This window comes from Mus caroli, unplaced genomic scaffold (assembly GCF_978045245.1).
Source record: "Mus caroli unplaced genomic scaffold, Mus_caroli_1 scaffold_9, whole genome shotgun sequence".
Lineage (NCBI taxonomy): Eukaryota > Metazoa > Chordata > Mammalia > Rodentia > Muridae > Mus > Mus caroli.
Window position 1 is genome coordinate 89,268,675 of NW_028227264.1, and position 19,799 is coordinate 89,288,473.

Sequence of the window (19,799 nt, forward strand, 5' to 3'; positions counted from 1 at the left end):
ATGGGTGCAGGTACCCAAAGTCAAACGTAGATCATCCTGTGCAATATTCTGGTTTTCTATATTTTGGGATTTCTTTTTCCTAATTTGATCTGAAATTCTATGTATATATTCTTTTTTAATAACATTGTCAATATTGACTCTAATCTCAAAATTATATATCCATGCACCTCATACACCTATTTTCTTGCTTTACTTACTTATTTTTATTTTTATTTTTTGGATATAGCATCTGTGTATTCCTGGTGTTCTGGAACTCACTCTATAGACCAGGCTGGCCTTTGAACTCACAGAGATCCTCCTGCTTCTGCCCCCAGTGCTGGGATTAAAAGCGTGTAAAAAGTAAAACAATGGTCCAGATGTTTTACTTTTAATACAGACTCCAAAATGATCTTCAGCCTATTTTTACTGCTTCTAGTGGTCAGCATCCATAACACTTGAAGACCTAACATAGCCCATGGCAGTGTTCACTGTGCCCGCTGCTTTAGAAAGTTTCACTGAAGCTCCAGGATGGAGAAAGCACAGCATCTTTGTCTCAACTTCTTAAGACTATACTTTTCAGAAACATTCAGAGTTTTTATCTCTTTACACTGCTTGCCTTGTTTTCATTCTGTGAACCTGAATGTAGTTTCATGTACTTCAGGTTAGTGTTCAAGGCCTTCATAACAGGGAAGCACTGTACAGTGTTCCCTCTTAGCACCTGAAAACATATGCGTATAGTTACTGTGTCCTTACAAATGTCCTAGGCATGTTTACCTAATAATCAAGACATTTTTATATGCATAGAAGGTTGTTGATCTTAGACAAGTTTAGATCATTAAAATGAAGTATGCCTGTGCTGGTGGCTGTAGAAGCTTTGGGTTTTCTTTGGGATGTCTTAGTTACTGCATCTAAACTTAATGCTCTGTCACTTTTGCTATTTTGTTAACAATGATGTGCACTGGCCATCCACCCCCACCCCCCCAGAACGGCTTATTCCATTCCTACTAAATTTCAGTTGGACTGAAGAAGAAACTTGCTCGCTCAGCCCACATTTTACTTTCATGCAGTACGTTCTGTTCTTATGGTTTATCCTTGGACCAGTAACCATGCCTGTCCACCTGTGTCCTGTCTTTATCATCCTCAAGGCCCCAGTGAATCATCTCACTGTCTACTCCTTCTGTCTTTCAAGTTCTTCTAGCCACAGGGCCTTCAGCTCCGGACGGGGATGACTTAGGGGCAGTAGCAGAGGTTTCAGCCCATCCGTCCTCTGCCTACTGCGTTGGCCTTAGGCTTTGGGAGTGCAGAACATCATGGTGGAGAGGCATGGTAGAGAAGACCTCATTTCTAGAAAAAAAGGGGCTTAAGGAGAAAAAAAACCAAGCCTATATGTATTCAATTAAAAACATGAGTTGGTTCTGTAGGAGGCAGTACCAATACACTGAAAAAATATCCATAGTTATCAGAAACTGTAGGACGCTTCACTTGGTGTATCAAGTATTACTGGAAAATTGGGGTCCTTTCTCAGGATTCTTAGTCTTGTAGAATAAAGACCTCATCAAGCTGTTCTGAACCCTGTAGTTTTTATGATTAATATACTTGCGGTTTCAGAAGAGACACAACTTGTAATTATCAGCATTAGTTTAGTGGGAGGAAACCGAGTGTATAATAATGGATTATCTGAGACATTTCAGTTACTGCTGTACTTGAAAGCTCTGTTCTAGGCCTTTGTTAAAGAGGAGAGTGGGCTGTGTATGCTCTCTCCTCTTGGGCTTTCTGCCCAGCATACCTCTTTATAGGACACAGAGTGTGATGCAGATAGGTAGATAGGTAGGTAGGTAGATAGGTAGGTAGGTAGATAGGTAGGTAGGTAGATAGGTAGGTAGGTAGATAGATAGATAGATAGATAGACAGGCAGATAGGCTTTACAGGCAGGCCATGATTTCGACACCGTGCTTTAAGAGGGTGATGTTTTATTACTCTGCTTCACTGTGAATCTAACAGGACTCCCTGTTTATGCATTTTATTTACATTATGTTTTTTTCAGTTAGTGAAGCATAGAAAAATGTCTTATGTCTATATTTGCTGTTAGTCACATATGTAGCTTCATGTGTGATATTGATTAAGGAGAAATATTACTTGTTAAGGCTATCTTTTCTATGGAAACATAGCTGTCTGTTCACTGAGGGAGCTTAACACTTTTCTTTTTTTTCTCCACAGTTCCATCTCCCAACCTATATAGCCAGCTGAATGCTCTACAGTTTACTGTAGATGAAAGGAGCATTCTGTGGTTAAACCAGTTTCTGCTGGATTTAAAACAAAGTCTTAATCAGTTCATGGCTGTGTACAAGTTGAATGACAGCTCAAAATCCGATGAGCATGTTGACATCCGAGTTGACGGCTTAATGCTAAAGGTATTGTGGAAACAAGTGGGGCTTCATGCTAAAGGTATTGTGCCTCTGCCTCCTGGGTTTAAAGACATGTCCACCACACCCAGCTGAGAGCAAAGCCATTTTTTATAGATATAAAACTGACTAATTGTTATAATCCCGGGATATAACATGCTGTTCAGACGTGAGTAAGCTTAATTATAATCTTAATTTCATGGTGAAATTTAAGATTGAATTTTGATTCTCAGCTATAGGAAATCTAAGAGAGTGTTTCCTCTACTTTTGTGTATTTATGATTTTAATTTTTTTCTGACTTCTATTCCTTTGAAAGTAAGAGATAGCAGTAAAATGTAAATCTTTAGTGAGATGGTGCAGCGGGTAAAAAGGGGCTTGTCAGCCTGATTACCTGACCTTAGTCCCCAGGTCCCACATTATGGGAGGAAAACTGACTCCTGCAAGTTGTCCTCTGACTTCCACAAACTTCCTGTGACAGCAAATAATAAACAAGTCACTGTCACATAAGCAGGTTTTAAAACTCTTTAGTCCTTTTTGTTCCTGTTATAGGGTTTATACATTTTTTTTTCTTCTAGAAAAGGTTAAGTGTACAGCAAAGTTTTTAAAGTGTATGAGTTGCATTTGTTCATATTATTCAATTATTAGTGTCTAAAGTTAACAAAACTTGCTTTGTAAGTAAGTAGTCACTAATCTAATCTGTATACAATCTTAGGTTTTTAAAGGGGAAAGATTAAAGGACAACACACTAAAAAGAATAAGATGTGGACATAACAGACAATTTACTGAAGGGTCCGTTGTTGATAGATTATGTGTTGTAGCCTCTTTTATAAAACATTGTGCAGCTAATATTCCACATTTCCTAGCATATAAGGAAAAAATCTTCTCAACTTAGCATAAAGGAACATGTTGTTTAATAGTGCTTGAGACAGAACTAAACAATGATCATTATATTTTCTGGGCATGAGCAGTACCCAGAAACCACTTTGGACTCTTTGCTAGGAACACTGACAGAGTATATTCAGTTCCCTCTTGAGAACTATGTCAGTAAGTCTGCCTTAGTCTCACTGTCTCAGCATACCCTGCCTGTTCTCCAGAGTGCTACGATACAGCTGTGTGCTCTCATGCAGCCTGGAACACCAAGTAGGGTGACATCTGTCTGTGCAGTTGCTGTCATTCTTTCAGTCTCCTAGAACACTTGGGCTTAAAAATAGCTTAACAAAACTATCAGATATCGCTTCTTCACACTTAGTGCTTTTCTTTTGTGTACTCAAACATTTAGTAAGTAAGAGATGGCTCAGTGGTTAAGAGCACTGACTGCTCTTCCAGGGGTCCTGAGTTCAAATCCCAGCAACTACACGGTGGCTCACAACCATCTGTAGTGGGATCTGATGCCCTCTTCTGGTGTGTTCTGAAGACAGTGACAGTGTACTCACATATAATAAATAAATCTTTAAAACAATAAAAATAATACCAAGTCTTTTGTATTTTTCATGATGTAGGGATTTGTAAACTGAACTCAATTTTTCCCCTTTCCAGTTTGTCATTCCTTCTGAAGTGAAGGCAGGCTGCCATCAAGATCAGCCTCACACGATGTCTATTCAGAGCTCTGAAATGATAGCCACCAACACGAGGCACTGTCCGAACTGCCGCCATTCTGATCTCGAAGCTTTGTGTCAAGACTTTAAAGAGTGTGACTTTTTTAGCAAAACTTATACTAGATTCCCCAAATCCTGTGACAGTTTTAATCTTCTACATCCCATCTTCCAGAGACATGCCCACGAACAAGATACCAAAATGCATGAGGTTTATAAAGGGAATATTTTCCCCAAATTGAATAAAAACACTCTTAAAACGTCTGCTGCCACCGATGTGTGGGCGGTGTACTTCTCCCAGTTTTGGATAGACTATGAAGGGATGAAAAGCGGGAAGGGGCGGCCAGTAAGCTTTGTAGATGCTTTCCCTCTGTCTATCTGGATTTGCCAGCCAACAAGATACGCAGAGCTACAGAAGGAGTTCCAGACTTGTGATCAAGTGACGCTTAATACCTCACAAAGTGAGTCCAGTGATCTGGCTGGCCGAATGAAGAGGAAGAAACTCCTGAAGGAGTATTACAGTACAGAGTCTGAGCCTCTGACAAATGGCGGCCAGAGACCTTCGTCAGACACATTTTTAAGGTTTTCCTCTTCCTCTTCAGATGCGGATGTTCATGTCTTGGTCCGTGTTCATAAACATGTCAGTATGCAGATCAATCACTACCAATATCTGCTGCTGCTTTTCATGCACGAGTCTCTTGTTCTGCTTTCGGATACCTTGCGGAAGGATGTGGAAGCTGTGACTGGAAGCCCTGCTTCCCAGACTTCTGTTTGCGTTGGGGTTTTACTTCGCAGTGCGGAGCTCGCCCTGCTGCTTCATCCAGTGAATCCCACGAGTGCTCTGCGCTCTCCTGCTTCGGAAAGTGGGAGCCCATTGCTTCCTGACTTCCTGCCGGCAGAAAATGGGGGTTTTTTGTCTTCAAAGAGAAAACAAGGTAGTACTGGTATACATCGAATTAGAAATGCTACTCTCAATCACATGTCAGACAACAGGTCAATGAGTGTTGACCTCAGCCACGCCCCTTTAAAGGATCCGTTGCTTTTCAAATCAGCCAGTGACACAAACCTGCAAAAAGGCACTTCTTTTCTAGACTACTTATCAGATAAACATTTAGGGAAAATAAGTGAAGATGAAAGTAGTGGACTTGCTCACAAGAGTGGCTCAGGAGAAATGACCTCAGAAGGGAGTCACACAAAGGATGTGGCTTCCACAGACTCAGATAGTGTCTTAAACTACAGACATGGCTCAACTAGGCTTTCCCTGGATGATGACGGCAACCATAACCCACCTTCAAACCCTGTAACTGGTAAGGGAATTGACACCATACACTCCATCTTCAGAGCTGAAGACTTCCTCCCTGAAGCAGCTTCCCTCTCTGAGAACCCGGAGAGCAGTAAAGAGGAGGCGCCCCCAGCCAGAGCACCTAAATCCCAGACGTCTTTAAGGTAATGGTGCAGTTGCAATGGAAGTGGTTTTAGTTCTGTTGTTTCTTTGGCTTGTTTATTTGTTAGTTTTGTTTGGGAGTAGAAAACCTCACGACAAAGTGTGGCATTGTCAGGACTAAGAGTCTGTGTTCAGAATCTGAGATAGCCCTTACCTGTATGTCTTGGTATACTTCTTAGCTTGGGGATGCTATGTGATGCTACCTTTACTACACGCTGGCTTCCTTGCCGAGCCCGTGTCTTGCTGTGGTCCGGCTGGGCTAGGACTCCAGTGCTCCTTTTGCCTCCGCCTCTGCAGTTCTGGGATTCCAGGGGCCCTCCCTCTCCCCAGCGCTATTAAGAGTGGAAGGTGAAGTCCTTTCTATACCGGGGGTAATTTTCCATTAATTTTGTTTGCTGACAGTGCTAAATCTAAGGAACGTTGCCCACCCTCCCCAGCTCCACTCTCTGTTTCCTACAAGAACATGAAAAGGAGTGCCTCCCAGGTCTCCCTGGATACCCTTTCCCTGGACAGCATGGTATTGGAAGAGCAGGCAGAGAGCGATGGAAGCGACAGCCACGTGTTGCTGGGGAAGGGTAAGTGAACGGACTGCTTACAAGAAGTACTATGTAAGTACTTAAAGTTGTACCCCACGCTTATTAATGACATCGAATGGACAGACAGAATGACTCAGTTCTCAACGTCCGGCCCCGTCCTCCTAGCTGTGACTTGCTAGTGGCTGTCCTTTTGCTAGCAGGGCTCCGCGAGTCACCCCTTGGAATTTGACCGTGTCATTTTCCAGTTTAATCTCAGGAATCTTCATTGCGTCAAGGCTGCAAAATTTAGAAACTTGATCCGTTTTGAAGATGCTCTTTATGATTTGACCTCAGTTTACTTTTTCTACATGTCGTTTTTCCCTCCTTTAGTTCTTCTTCAAGAAATTACATTCATCTGTCTATAGGGGAGTGTGTGGGGGGCAGGGTAGCACACATGTTCCACGGCATGAGTAGAGGTCAGAGGGCAACCTGTAGGAGTTGTTCCTCTTCCTCCACCGAGTGTCAAACTCAAGTTGTCAGGCATGGTGGCCTTTACCCACGGAGCCACCTTGCTGTTCCCAGGTCTCACTTTCTTCACTGTGGTGAATGCTTCTCTGTTTCACAGTGCTTCTTCTGGGCCTGGAGAGCTGTTTTATTTCTGTACAGTTTAGCAAAAATCATAGACATCTTATCCCTGGACTGTGAGAAAGACTGAAATGTTCTGTTAACAGGCGCCACATACACTTCTCTGTCTCCATATCTGGTGGGATAACCACTTACAGAACGTCCCACACTGCGGGGCGTGGGGTAGAAGCCAGCTGGTTACATGGCAGTAAAGGAGGAGCTGAGTTGGGGGTATAGTTTTTGTGTCTTGGACTTCATTCGAGTTTTAGTTCTTTTATGGCATTTTACAATATTAATCTGTGATAGATACAAAACTTAATGACCTTATTCTTTTTCTCATAGATAGCTTGAGGGAGGAGAGTAGTCACATGGTATTCAGTTCATGTGAGAGGTGACTGGGGCTGCTGTAGGGTGGGGAGAAGAGAGAGGGACTCAGACTGGATCTGTGCAGTGTGTGGAGAGGGGAGATGTGAGGCTGACAGGACTTCCGCATTACAGCAGTGTCCCCCAGCAGGAGGAGGTTTACCTGTCAATTCATTCTGATTATCACTGTCACTGTTAGTTCACTACAATTAGGGCTTTAATATCTGACTTAGTTAGGGTTTCTGTTGCTGTAAAGAAACATCATGACCAAGAGCAGGTTGGTGACTAAGGGTTGGTCTGGCTCACATGTCCAGATTGTAGACCACCCCTGGAGGAAGTCAGGGCAGGAACTCACACAAGGCAGGAACCTGGAGGCAGGAGCTGATGCAGAGGCCATGGAATGGTGCTGCTTACTGGCTTGTTTCTTAGGACTTGCTCAACCTGCTTTCATACAGGACCCAGGACCACCAGCCCAGGGGTGGCATGACCCACAATGCCGTGGGCCCCCTCCTATTAGCTATAGGTTGGTCCCCAGCCAGATCTGAGGGAGGTTTTTCTCCTCTCACATGACTATAATTTGTGTCAAGTTGACATAAATCTAGTCAGCACAGTATTTTTGGCATTTAACTATAGGAAATCATTTCTCATTTGCTGAGAGACCGTAATTTGACTCTGTTTGCTTAGAGGTATTTAAACAAGGCTTTGCTTGAAAGCATTAGTCCATTTTTCAATAAATATAAACATTGCTGGAACATGTATAAACAGATCTTCGTTTATTAATTTACCTGTGTGTTATTTCAGCAATGAAAAGGAACTCAAATACAAGTTGCCAGAGCCCAGCAGAGAGTGTGAACACAAGTGCAAATACGCAGACTTGTGGGGAAGCCTCTCCAGACGCTGTCAGCACCAACTCAGAGGGCACGCAGGAGAACCACGACGATCTGGTACCGGCCCAGGGTTCTGTGGGAAGAAAGGCCGCCTGTCCCTTATGCTTCGTGCAAGCATGTCTGAGGAGCTCCATCTATACGATGGCCACTCATGTGCTGTACGGTCTGCGCGCGGCTTCTGCTGTGGACAGTTCCTTCCGCTTAGCTATTCCTGTGCTTTTCAGTTGAAGTCTGTTCTGTTTGTATTGAAGAAAGGAGGGGAGTGTTCTGTGCATTTTTTCTGTCTCCTCTCCCATTTATATCTTGACCGATATTTTAGTTATTTTCATGTAAACTTTTTAAAGTTTGTCAGCTCAGAAGGCATCCAGTCCTCACAGTAAGAGTCCTCCTACAGACAAGATAGACAGGATGCTGGTTTCTTTTAACCCTTGCCGACACAGTGAAGCTTTATGAAAAAAATGTAGACACATCCTCCTTTTAGTGACCATCCCTTCATAAGGACATGTCACAGTATTAGTCTTTGTAAGCAGATACTTTCTCTTTATTGACAGAGGACAGAAGCCTCTGGAGCTCGGCTACAAAGGCGGAACATCCTTTGTCCAAAATCCTTGAGTCTAGACGTAGTTTTGGACTTAAGAATTTGGTGGATTTGGGAATTGTCCATGTGTGTTATCTTGGACATGGAACTTGATTCTAAACGTAAAGTGGATTATGTTTCCTAGCTTGCTTGCACACAGCCTCTAGGTAACGTTGTACAGGTTCCGAGAGTCTCGGGAAACCACTCGGGGCTATGGAGGTTCTTACTCATGGCATTGCCCTGACCCGTGGAAAGTAGTCCATTTCTAATTTTGAACTAGAGACGCTCAAGCTATAGAATGCAATAGCCAGGCTCTGCGGGCCCCAAGGGTGGCTTGACTGATAAGTGAGAACTGTATTTGCTGAGGTTAATATTTGCTAATTATTTCCTTAATTGTTTTCGGAATTCCATGGAGTATTAACTGTATTTATACACCATTGACAGATGTCAGTCGTGGTGTTTAGAATCACTGGTGTTAATGGAGAAATTGACATCCGAGGGGAAGACACAGAAGTCTGTCTGCAGGTGAACCAGGTGACGCCAAGTCAGTTAGGCAACGTCAGTCTGCGGCATTACCTTGGTAACCGTCCAGTTGGTAAGGTTATGTTTCACACAGATTGTGTTCTATACGTGGCTCACTAATAGTCTTGTCCTTGTCATTATGACTCAGCTGGAGGGAGACCATATTGAATAAGATGTCAGTGATTTTTTTTTGTTGCTGTGTGTATAGAATTCTATATGATAGATAATATATAGAAATTAATACAGTTTGGCATAGTACCAGAAAGCACGCTGTCACTTCTTTTTTTTTTTTTTTCTTTTTTGTTTTTTTCGAGACAGGGTTTTTCTGTATAGCTCTGGCTGTCCTGGAACTCACTCTGTAGACCAGACTGGCCTTGAACTCAGAAATCCACCTGCCTCTGCCTCCCAAGTGCTGGGATTAAAGGCACGTGCCACCACCACCCAGCTACGCTGTCACTTCTTATCCTGGGAGGTGGAAGGAAACATAACAAGCAGGGCTCACAGGGGCTCACACAGACGGGTGTGGCCATCACAGCCTGCATGGGCCTGTCCTAGGCCCGCTGCATACTTGCAGTGGTTGTTTAGTTGGGGGTTTTGTGGGAACCCTAACAGTGGGAGTGGGGGTGTCTTTGACTCTTCCTACTGGGTACCTCACCCAGCCTTGATATGAGGGGTTGCGCCTAGTCTTTTTTTTTTTTTAATACCTGGGTAGTCGTCTTTCCTTTCCCTTTTTCTTCTTTTTTCACTCTACTTTGTAACTCTCATCTAGAGACTAGAATCAAAGTCAAACCATTGTTGTTCTTTTTTAAAGATTTTATTAAATTATTTTATGTATGTGGTGAGTACCCTGTAGCTCTCTTCAGACACTACAGAAGAGGGCATCAGATCTCGTTATGGATGGTTGTGAGCCACCATGTGGTTGCTGAGATTTGAACTCAGGACGTCTGGAAGAGCACTTGGTGCTCTTAACAGCTGAGCCATCTCTCCAGCCCCTTGCCTAGTCTTACTGTATCTTGTCATGCCATGTTCAGTTGATAGCCTCAGGATGGCTGACTCTTTTCTGAAGGAGAATGGAGGAGCAGTGGATCTGGGGGAAGGGGAGGTGGAGAGGGGAACTGGGAGGAGGAGAAGAATGGGGGCACTGCAGTCAGGATGTATTCGTGAGAGAAGAGTAAGTGAAAATTTGAAAAAAGACTCCAGGCCTTTTTTAGCCTTTGTAACCAAAATACTTTGTCTTGACTGACTGAAAACAGAAGGCGCTAGAGTTTGTCTTTACGGTCTCGCCCTTCTGATGTGGGGTCTCCTTGCTGTGCTGTGTACTTGTTTTCTTCTGTTTATTGTGACATTAGTTGGCATAAAATAAAGAAGTAAAATATTCCACTAGTTTCTATTCCTACATAATTGCTATCAGTTTTCTTTTACTAGTATCCTTTTACATTGGATATAGTATAAGACTGTTGAAGTTTAAAAATTTATTTTTTATGTTGGTGTTTATCTCCATTCTCAACCAACTCAAATTCTTTCTTGGAACAAGGTCAACCCATAATTAGATGTAATTATATATGAATTACATATTCTTTACTGTAATTTCAGTTTTAAGTATTCTTCGGGAATGTTTCAATGATGTGTCTTCTTTAGACTTTCACATTGTTTAACACCCTAATTTACTGAGGGAGATGCAAAGTCTTTGTAAGGCTCACTTCATCACACTTAGCTGTCTTCTTATAGACATGGCCAGGTACTCACGTGGATTTGAATCTGAAGTGTGTATCCTATCAGAGTTCATCATGAATATACTCCTATTATGAAAAAGTAGAAAATATAGAAAAGTTGCCAGTAGTGTATTTAAAAATTGCAGAGAAAAAGTGAAATTATAGTGTTTTTGATTTATTTTGTTTATAATGTAGTCATTTAAATTAGTAAATATTAAAGCTGTTTCATAGATTTCTTTAATATGCAGTATCTTTGATATTTTTTACATAATATAATGGCATATAATGCCATATATAATGGAAATAATTTTTTGCTATAATATGTGGCAATATCCTTTTTTGGTAGTGTTAGTTACAAAATTACAATTTTTTATGTTTGTTTCTCAGGTTCTGACCAGAAAGCTATAATTCATCCTAAATCCTCGCCTGAGATTTCTTTGAGATTTGAAAGTGGGCCAGGTGCTGTCGTGCACTCTCTGCTTGCAGAAAAAAATGGATTTCTCCAATGCCACATTGAGAACTTTACTACTGAGTTCCTCACCTCTTCCCTTTTGAATATTCAACACTTTCTGGAGGATGAAACTGTTGCAACAGTAATGCCAATGAAAATACAAGTTTCTAACACAAAGATAAACTTGAAAGTACGTTAGCAATTAACTTTTCATAAATGTTCACATTACCTTCTCTGCACTTCGATTTGTGTCTAAATCATGGTATTCCTAAACTGTGTCGTCTGTCAGATTTTATGAAATGGAGTGACTAATACTGACAGTGAATGCTACAGAGATCCTTTTTAGAAAGGGAAAATAGTACAGACAATTTTTCTGACATAATAACTAAAGGTATTTATATAAATCTATAACATCATGTTCTTTCAAGTTGACTGTTTCAGTATTTTCACTTAATTCTATAAGAACATGACAGTATTTTCTCTTTCCCTGTAGGATGACAGTCCCCGGGGCAGCACAGTGTCCCTGCAGCCGAGCCCTGTGACTGTGCATATTGATCATCTCGTGGTGGAGAGGAGTGATGATGGGTCTTTCCACATCAGAGGTACCCTGAAAATGACGCCAGTGAGCACCCGGCATGCCGGCGCGGCACAGTCACGTGCTGCTGTTTTTGTCTCATTGTACTGTATGGGGCTTTTCAGTAGGGACGATTGAGGAATGCTTTTGCCATGTTAGTCTACAGAATCTGTGTGTAAACTCTGCAGTGATTCAGCAGTAATTAGCTTCATACCTGTGCTGCAGATGTGTCTGGAATGAAATGTGTCTCTCCCTCTGTCTCTGTTTCTGTGTCTCTGTCTCTGTGTGTGTGTGTCTATACTTCATGCCGTAGTGAGCATGTGAATGTCAGAGGGAAACCTCAGATAGTGGATCATTCTCACTTTCCATCTTGTTTGTGGCAGAGCCTCTGTCCCTTATCACATTGTACTTCAGGCTGCCTGGCCTGCAAGGCAAGAATTCTCTGTCTTTGCCTTCCACCCCCCCATAGGAACACTTGGAGTACACAACTGTTTAGCTGTTAAGAAAAATAAAAGTATGAAATACACAGGGAATTGGATGGAGATAGAAACAAACACCCTGTGTGAGGTAACGGAGGCCCAGGGAGACGAAGCCTGCGTGCATCTTCTGAATGTGGATGCTAGTTTTTATGCCCTGGATACAAAGGTTTGTTTGAGAATCACACAGAAGTTAGGTAGCTGGTCAGGGACTAAGGGAAGGAGTGGTTCTTCCCAGGCTATGAAGGGATAAAGGAGAACTTAGATGGGAGGGTTAATGGGGATGGGAGGTCAAGCTAGAGGAGGGGTCTGGGGTGGAGATAGCATATACTAAAGGCTTCTTGAAAGACAGGTGAAGAGTTTACATATAGTCACCATAGGATGAGAAAGACAGTATCCCAGCTAGGCATAATGTGTTACCAAATAAAATCCCCAAAATGGGTTACATCTTGAGTTCTTGCCAATGGGGTTCCACTGTCCACCTAAATAATACAGCATATTGCCCATACAGTATAACCAGCTTGGTTACTTTCCACAATTTGAAGGTTAGATCTGTTGCTGAAGACACTGCATATTTGTGGCATAGACAGTGGAGAATTTGAACTGGTCCTCAACTGAAAGCTTCAGCCCTCCTAGTGGCATCCATAGTGCTGGAGTGCTGGACACATGACCTGAGTGCTGGACACATATCTGTCTCACCCAGCTGCAAACCCTGTGAATTACAATAATGACGTTCTCAGAAGATATGCCCCTTGTTATAGTAGTAGCATTAATGATATGGCAGTAACCAGCAAATATTTAATTGGATTTAAAGCCTATTGCATGAGTTGGAGCCTATACCTGGTACTGTTAATGAGGCGAAGAACCTGAGACTAGAGAGAACATGGCCCTAGGGGTAAGCCCACTCTAGCTCTACAGGGCTTAATGTCCTCTTCTGACTTCCACAGGCAAAACACTCATGTATAAAATAAGAATACAACAAATCTTAAAAACTTACATAGGTTTAAACACAGCCATATCTGATTTTTATGAAGTCTGCTTTACCTGTATTCTTCTGTAACCCAGGCTAGCCTGGGACTTGGAATCTCCCATCTGCCTCTCTAAGGTTGGGTTACAGACATGCTATGGTTGCACCTGGCTCAAAATATGTGCTACAATCTTTCTAAATTGAAGTATTCTTTTCTCTAAAAATATGTTTGGTGGTTCTGGGGAGATGAACACAGGGCTTGTGCTAATTTTGAAAACATTTAAATGGGTTTGTTTTCTAAATTTCATTTTAAGGCTTTCCATATAGTGATACATTAATATTGTTTATTTTTCATGCTACTGTTTTGGTTTGTTGTTTTTTTTTTTTTTTTTTTTTTTTGGTTTGGTTTGGTTTGGTTTTGGTTTTACAAGACAGGATTTCTCTGTATAGCCCTGGCTGTTCTGGAACTCACTCTGTAGACCAGGCTGGTCAGAGATCCGCCTACCTCTGCCTCCCAAGTGCTGGGATTAAAGGCGTGCGCCACCATGCCGGGCTTACTATTTGTTTTTAATTCTACACCTTTGCTGAACAGTTACTAGTTCCAATTCTTTCTTTCTTTATTTACTTAGATGTATTTATTTTATGTAAACCAAGGTTTTGTTTGCGTGGGCATCTGCACACCAGAAGAGGGCATCAGATCCCATAGACAGTTGTGAGGTACTGTGTGGATTCTGGGGATTGAACCAAGGACCTATGGAGGAGTAATAGTGCTCTGAACTGCTGAGCCTCCTCTCCAGCCGTTCAATTGCTTTTTTCTAATTCCTTCTCTTTTCTTGTGATCCTATCACCTGTAAGTGCCTCACTCCTTCCCTTCAGCTGAGGTCTCTTGATTTCCTTTCCCTGCCCAGTTGCAATGGCTTAGACCTTCTAGGGCAGTATTGAGGTTGTGAGAACAGACATCCTTGTCCTGTTCGTTATTTTGGCAAAGAGGAAAAGATACCATTAAGTACACAAGTGTGGGGTGTCTCCCTATACCCTTTACCACCCGAGAGAGTTCCCATCCTGTTCCTAATGTCTCTATACTTTCATTATGGTAAGGTGTAGGATTTTTCAAGTGCCTTCTTTTCTTTGTACTTTTTTGTTTTTTTCCAGGCAGTCTATATATCCCTGACTGTCCTTGAACTCACATGTAGACCAGGCTGTCCTAGAACTCTCAGACACCCACCTTCCCAAGGTGGAGGCAATCCACCTCTGCCTCCCAAGTGCTGGATAAGGACATGTGCCACCATGCCCAGTCCTCAAGTGCCTTTTCTACAGCTTTGCAGTTAGCCTAAGGCTCTTATTACTCTGTAGATATAGACAATTATTTCTCCTTTTTATTTTTTAATGTAAGACATCCTGCATTTCATACTACTTGCCTGGGAGCAGTTTATATTTTATCTGTTGGTCTGTATATTCACTTTACTGATATTTTGGACAGGACGGTTAGTTATGTCTCTGTTTGCAAGCATCTTGATGTTATTTTTCAATTTCTTGGCATGTTGTTGTTCTTGTTGTGGGATCTTTTGAAAGAGTAAGCTTTTGGTTTTACTGTGTTTGTCTCCCCTATTTCTCTATCACAAACCCCTGTCCTCACACTAACAGTTACATTCTCATTTTAAAATTACTTTTTCATAATAGAACTCTAAAGATTGGTCAGATGACTTGGAATTGTTGTTATCTGAGCATTTTATTTGTTTGTTCAGATTCTCACCTGTTTAACACTGGGACTGATTTCAAAGACAGTGCCAGCAGCGATTCAGTAGTGCGGACCCGAGGGATGTGTGACGTGAGGACGCACAGCACTGTCACCCAAGCCACCCAGACGAGCCCAGAGGTTTCTTTGCCTTCACAGTCAGCCACCTTTCTAGAGTGCTCGGTTGACATTACAAGGGAACAGGTAAGGGGAAACGTAGGTTGAATTCTAAAACACTAACAGTTAAATACCTCTAATGTATGTCAGTAAAGCCTTGCCGTGTGTAAGCCGTAGATGCTAGAGTTATTAATGTGGAGCAAGATAAGAAAACAATTTCCTTCTGTTTTCTTGAAGTTCTCTCAGTGTTTTTGTCCTTCCAGAACCTTACTCATTCTTAAACAATTCCTTATCATGTTCACTACAGCCAGGCCGTGGTGGCGCATGCCTTTACTCCCAGCACTTGGGAGGCAGAGGCAGGCGGATTTCTGAGTTCAAGGCCAACCTGGTCTACAGAGTGAGTTCCAGGACAGCCAGGGCTATACAGAGAAACCCTGTCTCTGAACGACCAAAAAAAAAAAAAAAAAAAGTTTACTATGTTTAGCTTAACATTATCTTGTGTGTTTTTCATATCATTACATTTACTTTAAGCTTATTTTAATGGCTGAATGATGTGATGTGGATGTATTAGCATTTCTGACCATTCTGTTTGACATTCCTTTTTTTGTTGTTGTTTTTTGTTTTTGTTTGTTTGTTTTTCGAGACAGGGTTTCTCTGTATATCCCTGGCTGTCCTGGAACTCACTTTGTAGACCAGGCTGCCCTCGAACTCAGAAATCTGCCTGCCTCTGCCTCCCAAGTGCTGGGACTGCACTGGCCCTGTTTGACATTTTTTAACATTCAAATTGCTTCTGATTATTTGAAATTATAGATAAAAAATGTTCTGCCAAGTTTTAATTCTCTGTGGTAGGGTGGTAGAAGGAACTCATTGATCTGTTGAAGGGTTTGCTGGATGACAACTCTGACTGGGTACAGAAACTGAACACTCTAATTGATCTCTGTAAATATAGACTGCCCTTAGTTTTTATTGTATCCTCATATGCAGTAGCTCTGAGATGGCAAAATACCTGCATTAAGTCTTAGAAAGTTTTGACCATCTGGGTTTTTTTTTTTTTTGCTTATTTGTTTGTTTTTTGGTTTTTTGTTTTGTTTTGTTTTTTGTTTTCTGAGACAGGGTTTCTCTGTATAGCCCTGGCTATCCTGGAACTCACTTTGTAGACCAGGCTGGCCTCGAAATCAGAAATCTGCTTGCCTCTGACTCCCGAGTGCTAGGATTAAAGGCGTGCGACACCACGCCCAGCTAGTTTTGACTGTCTGAAAGAAAATGCCCATTGGAGTATTCACAGCGTGAGTCTGAAGACGAAGAGAGGGTTGTTCTGGGCCAGGCTGTCTCTTGTCTATGAGCTAGTTGTATCATGGGACTAGTAAAGGTCACCTACGAGAGTGACTTAGGTAAAAGAGAAAGTGGGAGACTGTGAGATCTAATAAAATTTGAAAACTGAAGGGGTCCCAGGAGGGGTGAAAGAGGAGTGGGTGGGGAGGTGGCAAGTTGAAAGAACTGGCTGGTATAGGCAGAAAGATGGAGGCTTATGACAGAGAAGGAAGGTCAGCGCATCTGAAGACACAGAGGCCCCAGTGTAGTACGGTGACACAGTATCACGTTAAATTTGGAACTGAGAAGTTAATTAGTATTTTCAATTACTGGGTCAAAATGTAGGAACACGGTTACTTTCATAGTAATTGCTTCCCAGTTTTCAGCTCAAGTGGACCCTCACCAGCACTGGGTGGTTTACCATCCCAAGTGATGCTACATAAAATAGTTGCATTTTCGGGAAGTGATTAAAACCTCTTGTTTTACAAATGTCATTTCAGCTCATGGAGGAAAACGAATGTCTCAGGCAGAGACTGGCTCAAGCTAAAATGGAGCTTGCGGAGGCTCACTCGGCCAGAGATGAGCTTCTCCATCAAATGAAGAGGATGGGCCTGTAGCTGCCGCAGCCGTGAGAATGGGGGCTAGAGCGCTGGAGAAGGACGGCTAGGTTTAACAGAAGGATGTAACCAGTTAGTGGGAAGTTTTCCTTTACATGAAATAAAGCGAGTGGTGAAGTGGCAGCTGTTCCAAACCCTGTCGAGGAAACCTTGGGCGCAAGCGGTACAGTCAGCTGGGTGGCCCCGTGAAGGCTGCGCACACTGTAACACAGTTACATGCCTAATGAGAAATGTCAGTTCCTAACTTCAGTGTCTCATCAAAAGCATTTTTTACAAGAAAAACGAAGACCTGTTGTGCTCATGCAGATTGCTGAATTTATTTCTCTCTGTTAATAATTTACTATTATTTACAAAAAAAAAAAGATACTTTTAGGGCTAATGTAAAAGAAAAGTAGGCTTACATTTTAGATGTTATTAAAATTATGTACTTAATCTATAATTATTTAATTGTTGTAAAAAGTCCAATCAGATTAATAAATTATATAATTACTGAGTTTACAAATGGAAAACTCTTGACCCTATCGAACTTATGAAGCAACTTGAAAATGTGAAAGGAAAGTCACCTTAAGTGATGGGGAGGCTTCAGTAAGGCACTCGTGTAAAATCAAAGCACAAATATAGGGCACTGGGCAAGTGACTTAAAGCATTCCTTGTACATTCCATTAAATGTGTGTCATTAGAAGTAAAAAGGCAAGTTATCTTGCGATATTTGGCAGTATTTGTAACTATAAAAATTTTAATTAATACTATTTTAATAATTCTTTATCTTTCCTCTTTAAGGAGAATGTTTTCAGAGAATTTGTTTTTCACACATGCAGAACAATTTCATACCATTCCTGTAGCATCGTATTACACACGTGTTTGCTCATATGAATATATAAAGCCAGTTTTGATTAGATTTCTGTGATGTGTGTCTATGTGTGTATATATGTGTGTGTGCACACACATATACACACAGTCTTATATATGAGTCATTGGTAAATTTTGAAATCTATTTTCTATGGGGTAAGGTTGAAAACACCATGAGAGAATCTTAATTATGAAATAAAGTACATGAGTATTTTAAGAAACAGGTTTTTGAAGACAGTATATTTCTGATAGAATTAAAGTAAGTGGTGTCTATTTTAAACTTCACATTCCTCAATAGAACTATATCCAGATAGGCCATGAGACAGCTGGACTGTTCTTTCTTTAAGGTACTTGGGAACCCTGGCCCTTGCTATGACACTCATGGTGCTTTGCATGTTGGCCGGAATTACAGCCATCCCTGTATCTGAGGACTTGGCAGAAATCACATCCTTCATTACATCACATGTTGGAGTGATTTAAATTTTATTGTGAACAGTATTTGCCTCCCTCCTCTTCACATCATTCTTTTCGGGTGACATCATTTGAAAAAAACAGGAACTGTTTGGGAGCCAACATACAGCCAAGAACAAATTAAATCGTTACTATATTACCTCAGAGTATTTTCAACACCATGTGAAAACTTTGTTACTCTAAGCTGTATGTAGCCTTAGATGAAGTATGGAGGTCTAATTAGAGTTTCAGGATGTACACCTTGCTAACCGTTGGTGTCTGGTATGGATTCAGCAAGAGCAGTCTCACAGAGGAGGACGATGGGACATGAACTTCTGAGCTGACGCTGTTTCTCAGGACTGACCTGTTCTACATAAACATACAAGCTTTCTATGGAACAATGTTAAACTGTTTAATGTTACTAGACACTGAATGTTTTCCTTATTCCTTTAAGATGTATTTGGCCTTCCCATGAAATCGTATAAACAACAGAGATGATAATATGCTGAGCATTCCATATACTTTGTCCGATTGTTTTTTTTTTTCTTTTTTCTTCATAAAAGTACTGTTTTGATAGTGGTTTACGATTAAGGAAACATCTCCCAAAATATTCCCGCGTATTCCCCCACAAACACAGAAGGTGGGTGTGATGGGGGTGCTAGGAATTTGAGAGGAAAGAGACCTTTGATGCTCAAAATAAGTTGGCTAGAGCCACAATTAGTGATGTGGCTTTGATTTAAAGTGCACGATTATAGGTTTTTATCTCAGCACAGTCATCCGTTTGCAGACTTTGTCAAGGTAGTGGTAAAGGGACGAGTCACTGTCTTCCCTGTTTTTCTTTAAAGAGGACTTTTTATTTTGAAAGATTTCATTTTTACTTTTGATTGTGTATATGTGAGTGTGCGTTTGTGCCTGTGGAAGCCAGAAGGGGCTGGAGTTAGCAGGAAATTGTCAGCTTCCTGATGGCACTGGGGACTGAATCTTCTGGAAAAGCAGTACACGCTCTTCCCGACTGACTCAGCTCATGTGTGTGTACGCGTGTGTGTACACGTGTGTGTGTTGATGTAGGTGTCATTGTGTATTATACACACTAATTGAAAGATACTGGGACAGTTTTTGTTTCATTAAATTAATCTCATACTATTTAGTAGAATAAGAAAAAAAAAAGAAATACACCTACAGTAAACATAGCACAATTTTTTTAACCTTTTTTTTCTTTTTAAATATTTTTATTAGGTATTTTCCTCATTTACATTTCCTATGCTATCCCAAAAGTCCCCCATACCCTCCCCCCCACTCCCCTACCCACCCACTTCCACTTTTTGTCCCTGATGTTCCCCTGTACTGGGCATATAAAGTTTGCATGACCAATAGACCTCTCTTCCCAGTGATGGCCGACTAGGCCATCTTTTGATACATATGCAGCTAGAGTCAAGAGCTCCGGGGTACTGGTTAGTTAGAGTCAAGAGCTCCGGGGTACTGGTTAGTTCATAATGTTGTTGCACCTACAGGGTTGCAGATCTCTTTAGCTCCTTGGATACTTTCTCTAGCTCCTCCATTGGGGGCCCTGTGATCCATCCAATAGCTGACTGTGAGCATCCACTTCTGTGTTTGCTAGGCCCCAGCATTGTCTCA

The 19,799-nt window shown here is 41.6% G+C and overlaps 1 protein-coding gene across 4 annotated transcripts in view; it reads left to right on the top strand.

Moving 5' to 3' along the window:
* Positions 1 to 18,697, top strand: part of Bltp3b (bridge-like lipid transfer protein family member 3B) — a 76,583-nt gene extending 57,886 nt beyond the window's left edge. For 2 of the 4 annotated variants that reach the window (XM_029482446.2, XM_029482445.2), the window contains 9 exons: positions 2,197 to 2,390; positions 3,918 to 5,419; positions 5,820 to 5,992; positions 7,721 to 7,863; positions 8,828 to 8,978; positions 11,005 to 11,258; positions 11,562 to 11,670; positions 14,831 to 15,024; positions 16,749 to 18,697. In XM_029482446.2, coding sequence (XP_029338306.1) covers positions 2,197 to 2,390; positions 3,918 to 5,419; positions 5,820 to 5,992; positions 7,721 to 7,863; positions 8,828 to 8,978; positions 11,005 to 11,258; positions 11,562 to 11,670; positions 14,831 to 15,024; positions 16,749 to 16,865 — 2,837 coding nt within the window. In that variant the 3' untranslated portion in view covers positions 16,866 to 18,697. Of the gene's footprint in view, positions 1 to 2,196; positions 2,391 to 3,917; positions 5,420 to 5,819; positions 5,993 to 7,720; positions 7,864 to 8,827; positions 8,979 to 11,004; positions 11,460 to 11,561; positions 11,671 to 14,830; positions 15,025 to 16,748 lie in introns of those variants that run through there. The other 2 variants (XM_021173952.3, XR_015048449.1) reach the window with 2 other exon arrangements.
* Positions 18,698 to 19,799: the final 1,102 nt, after the last annotated feature.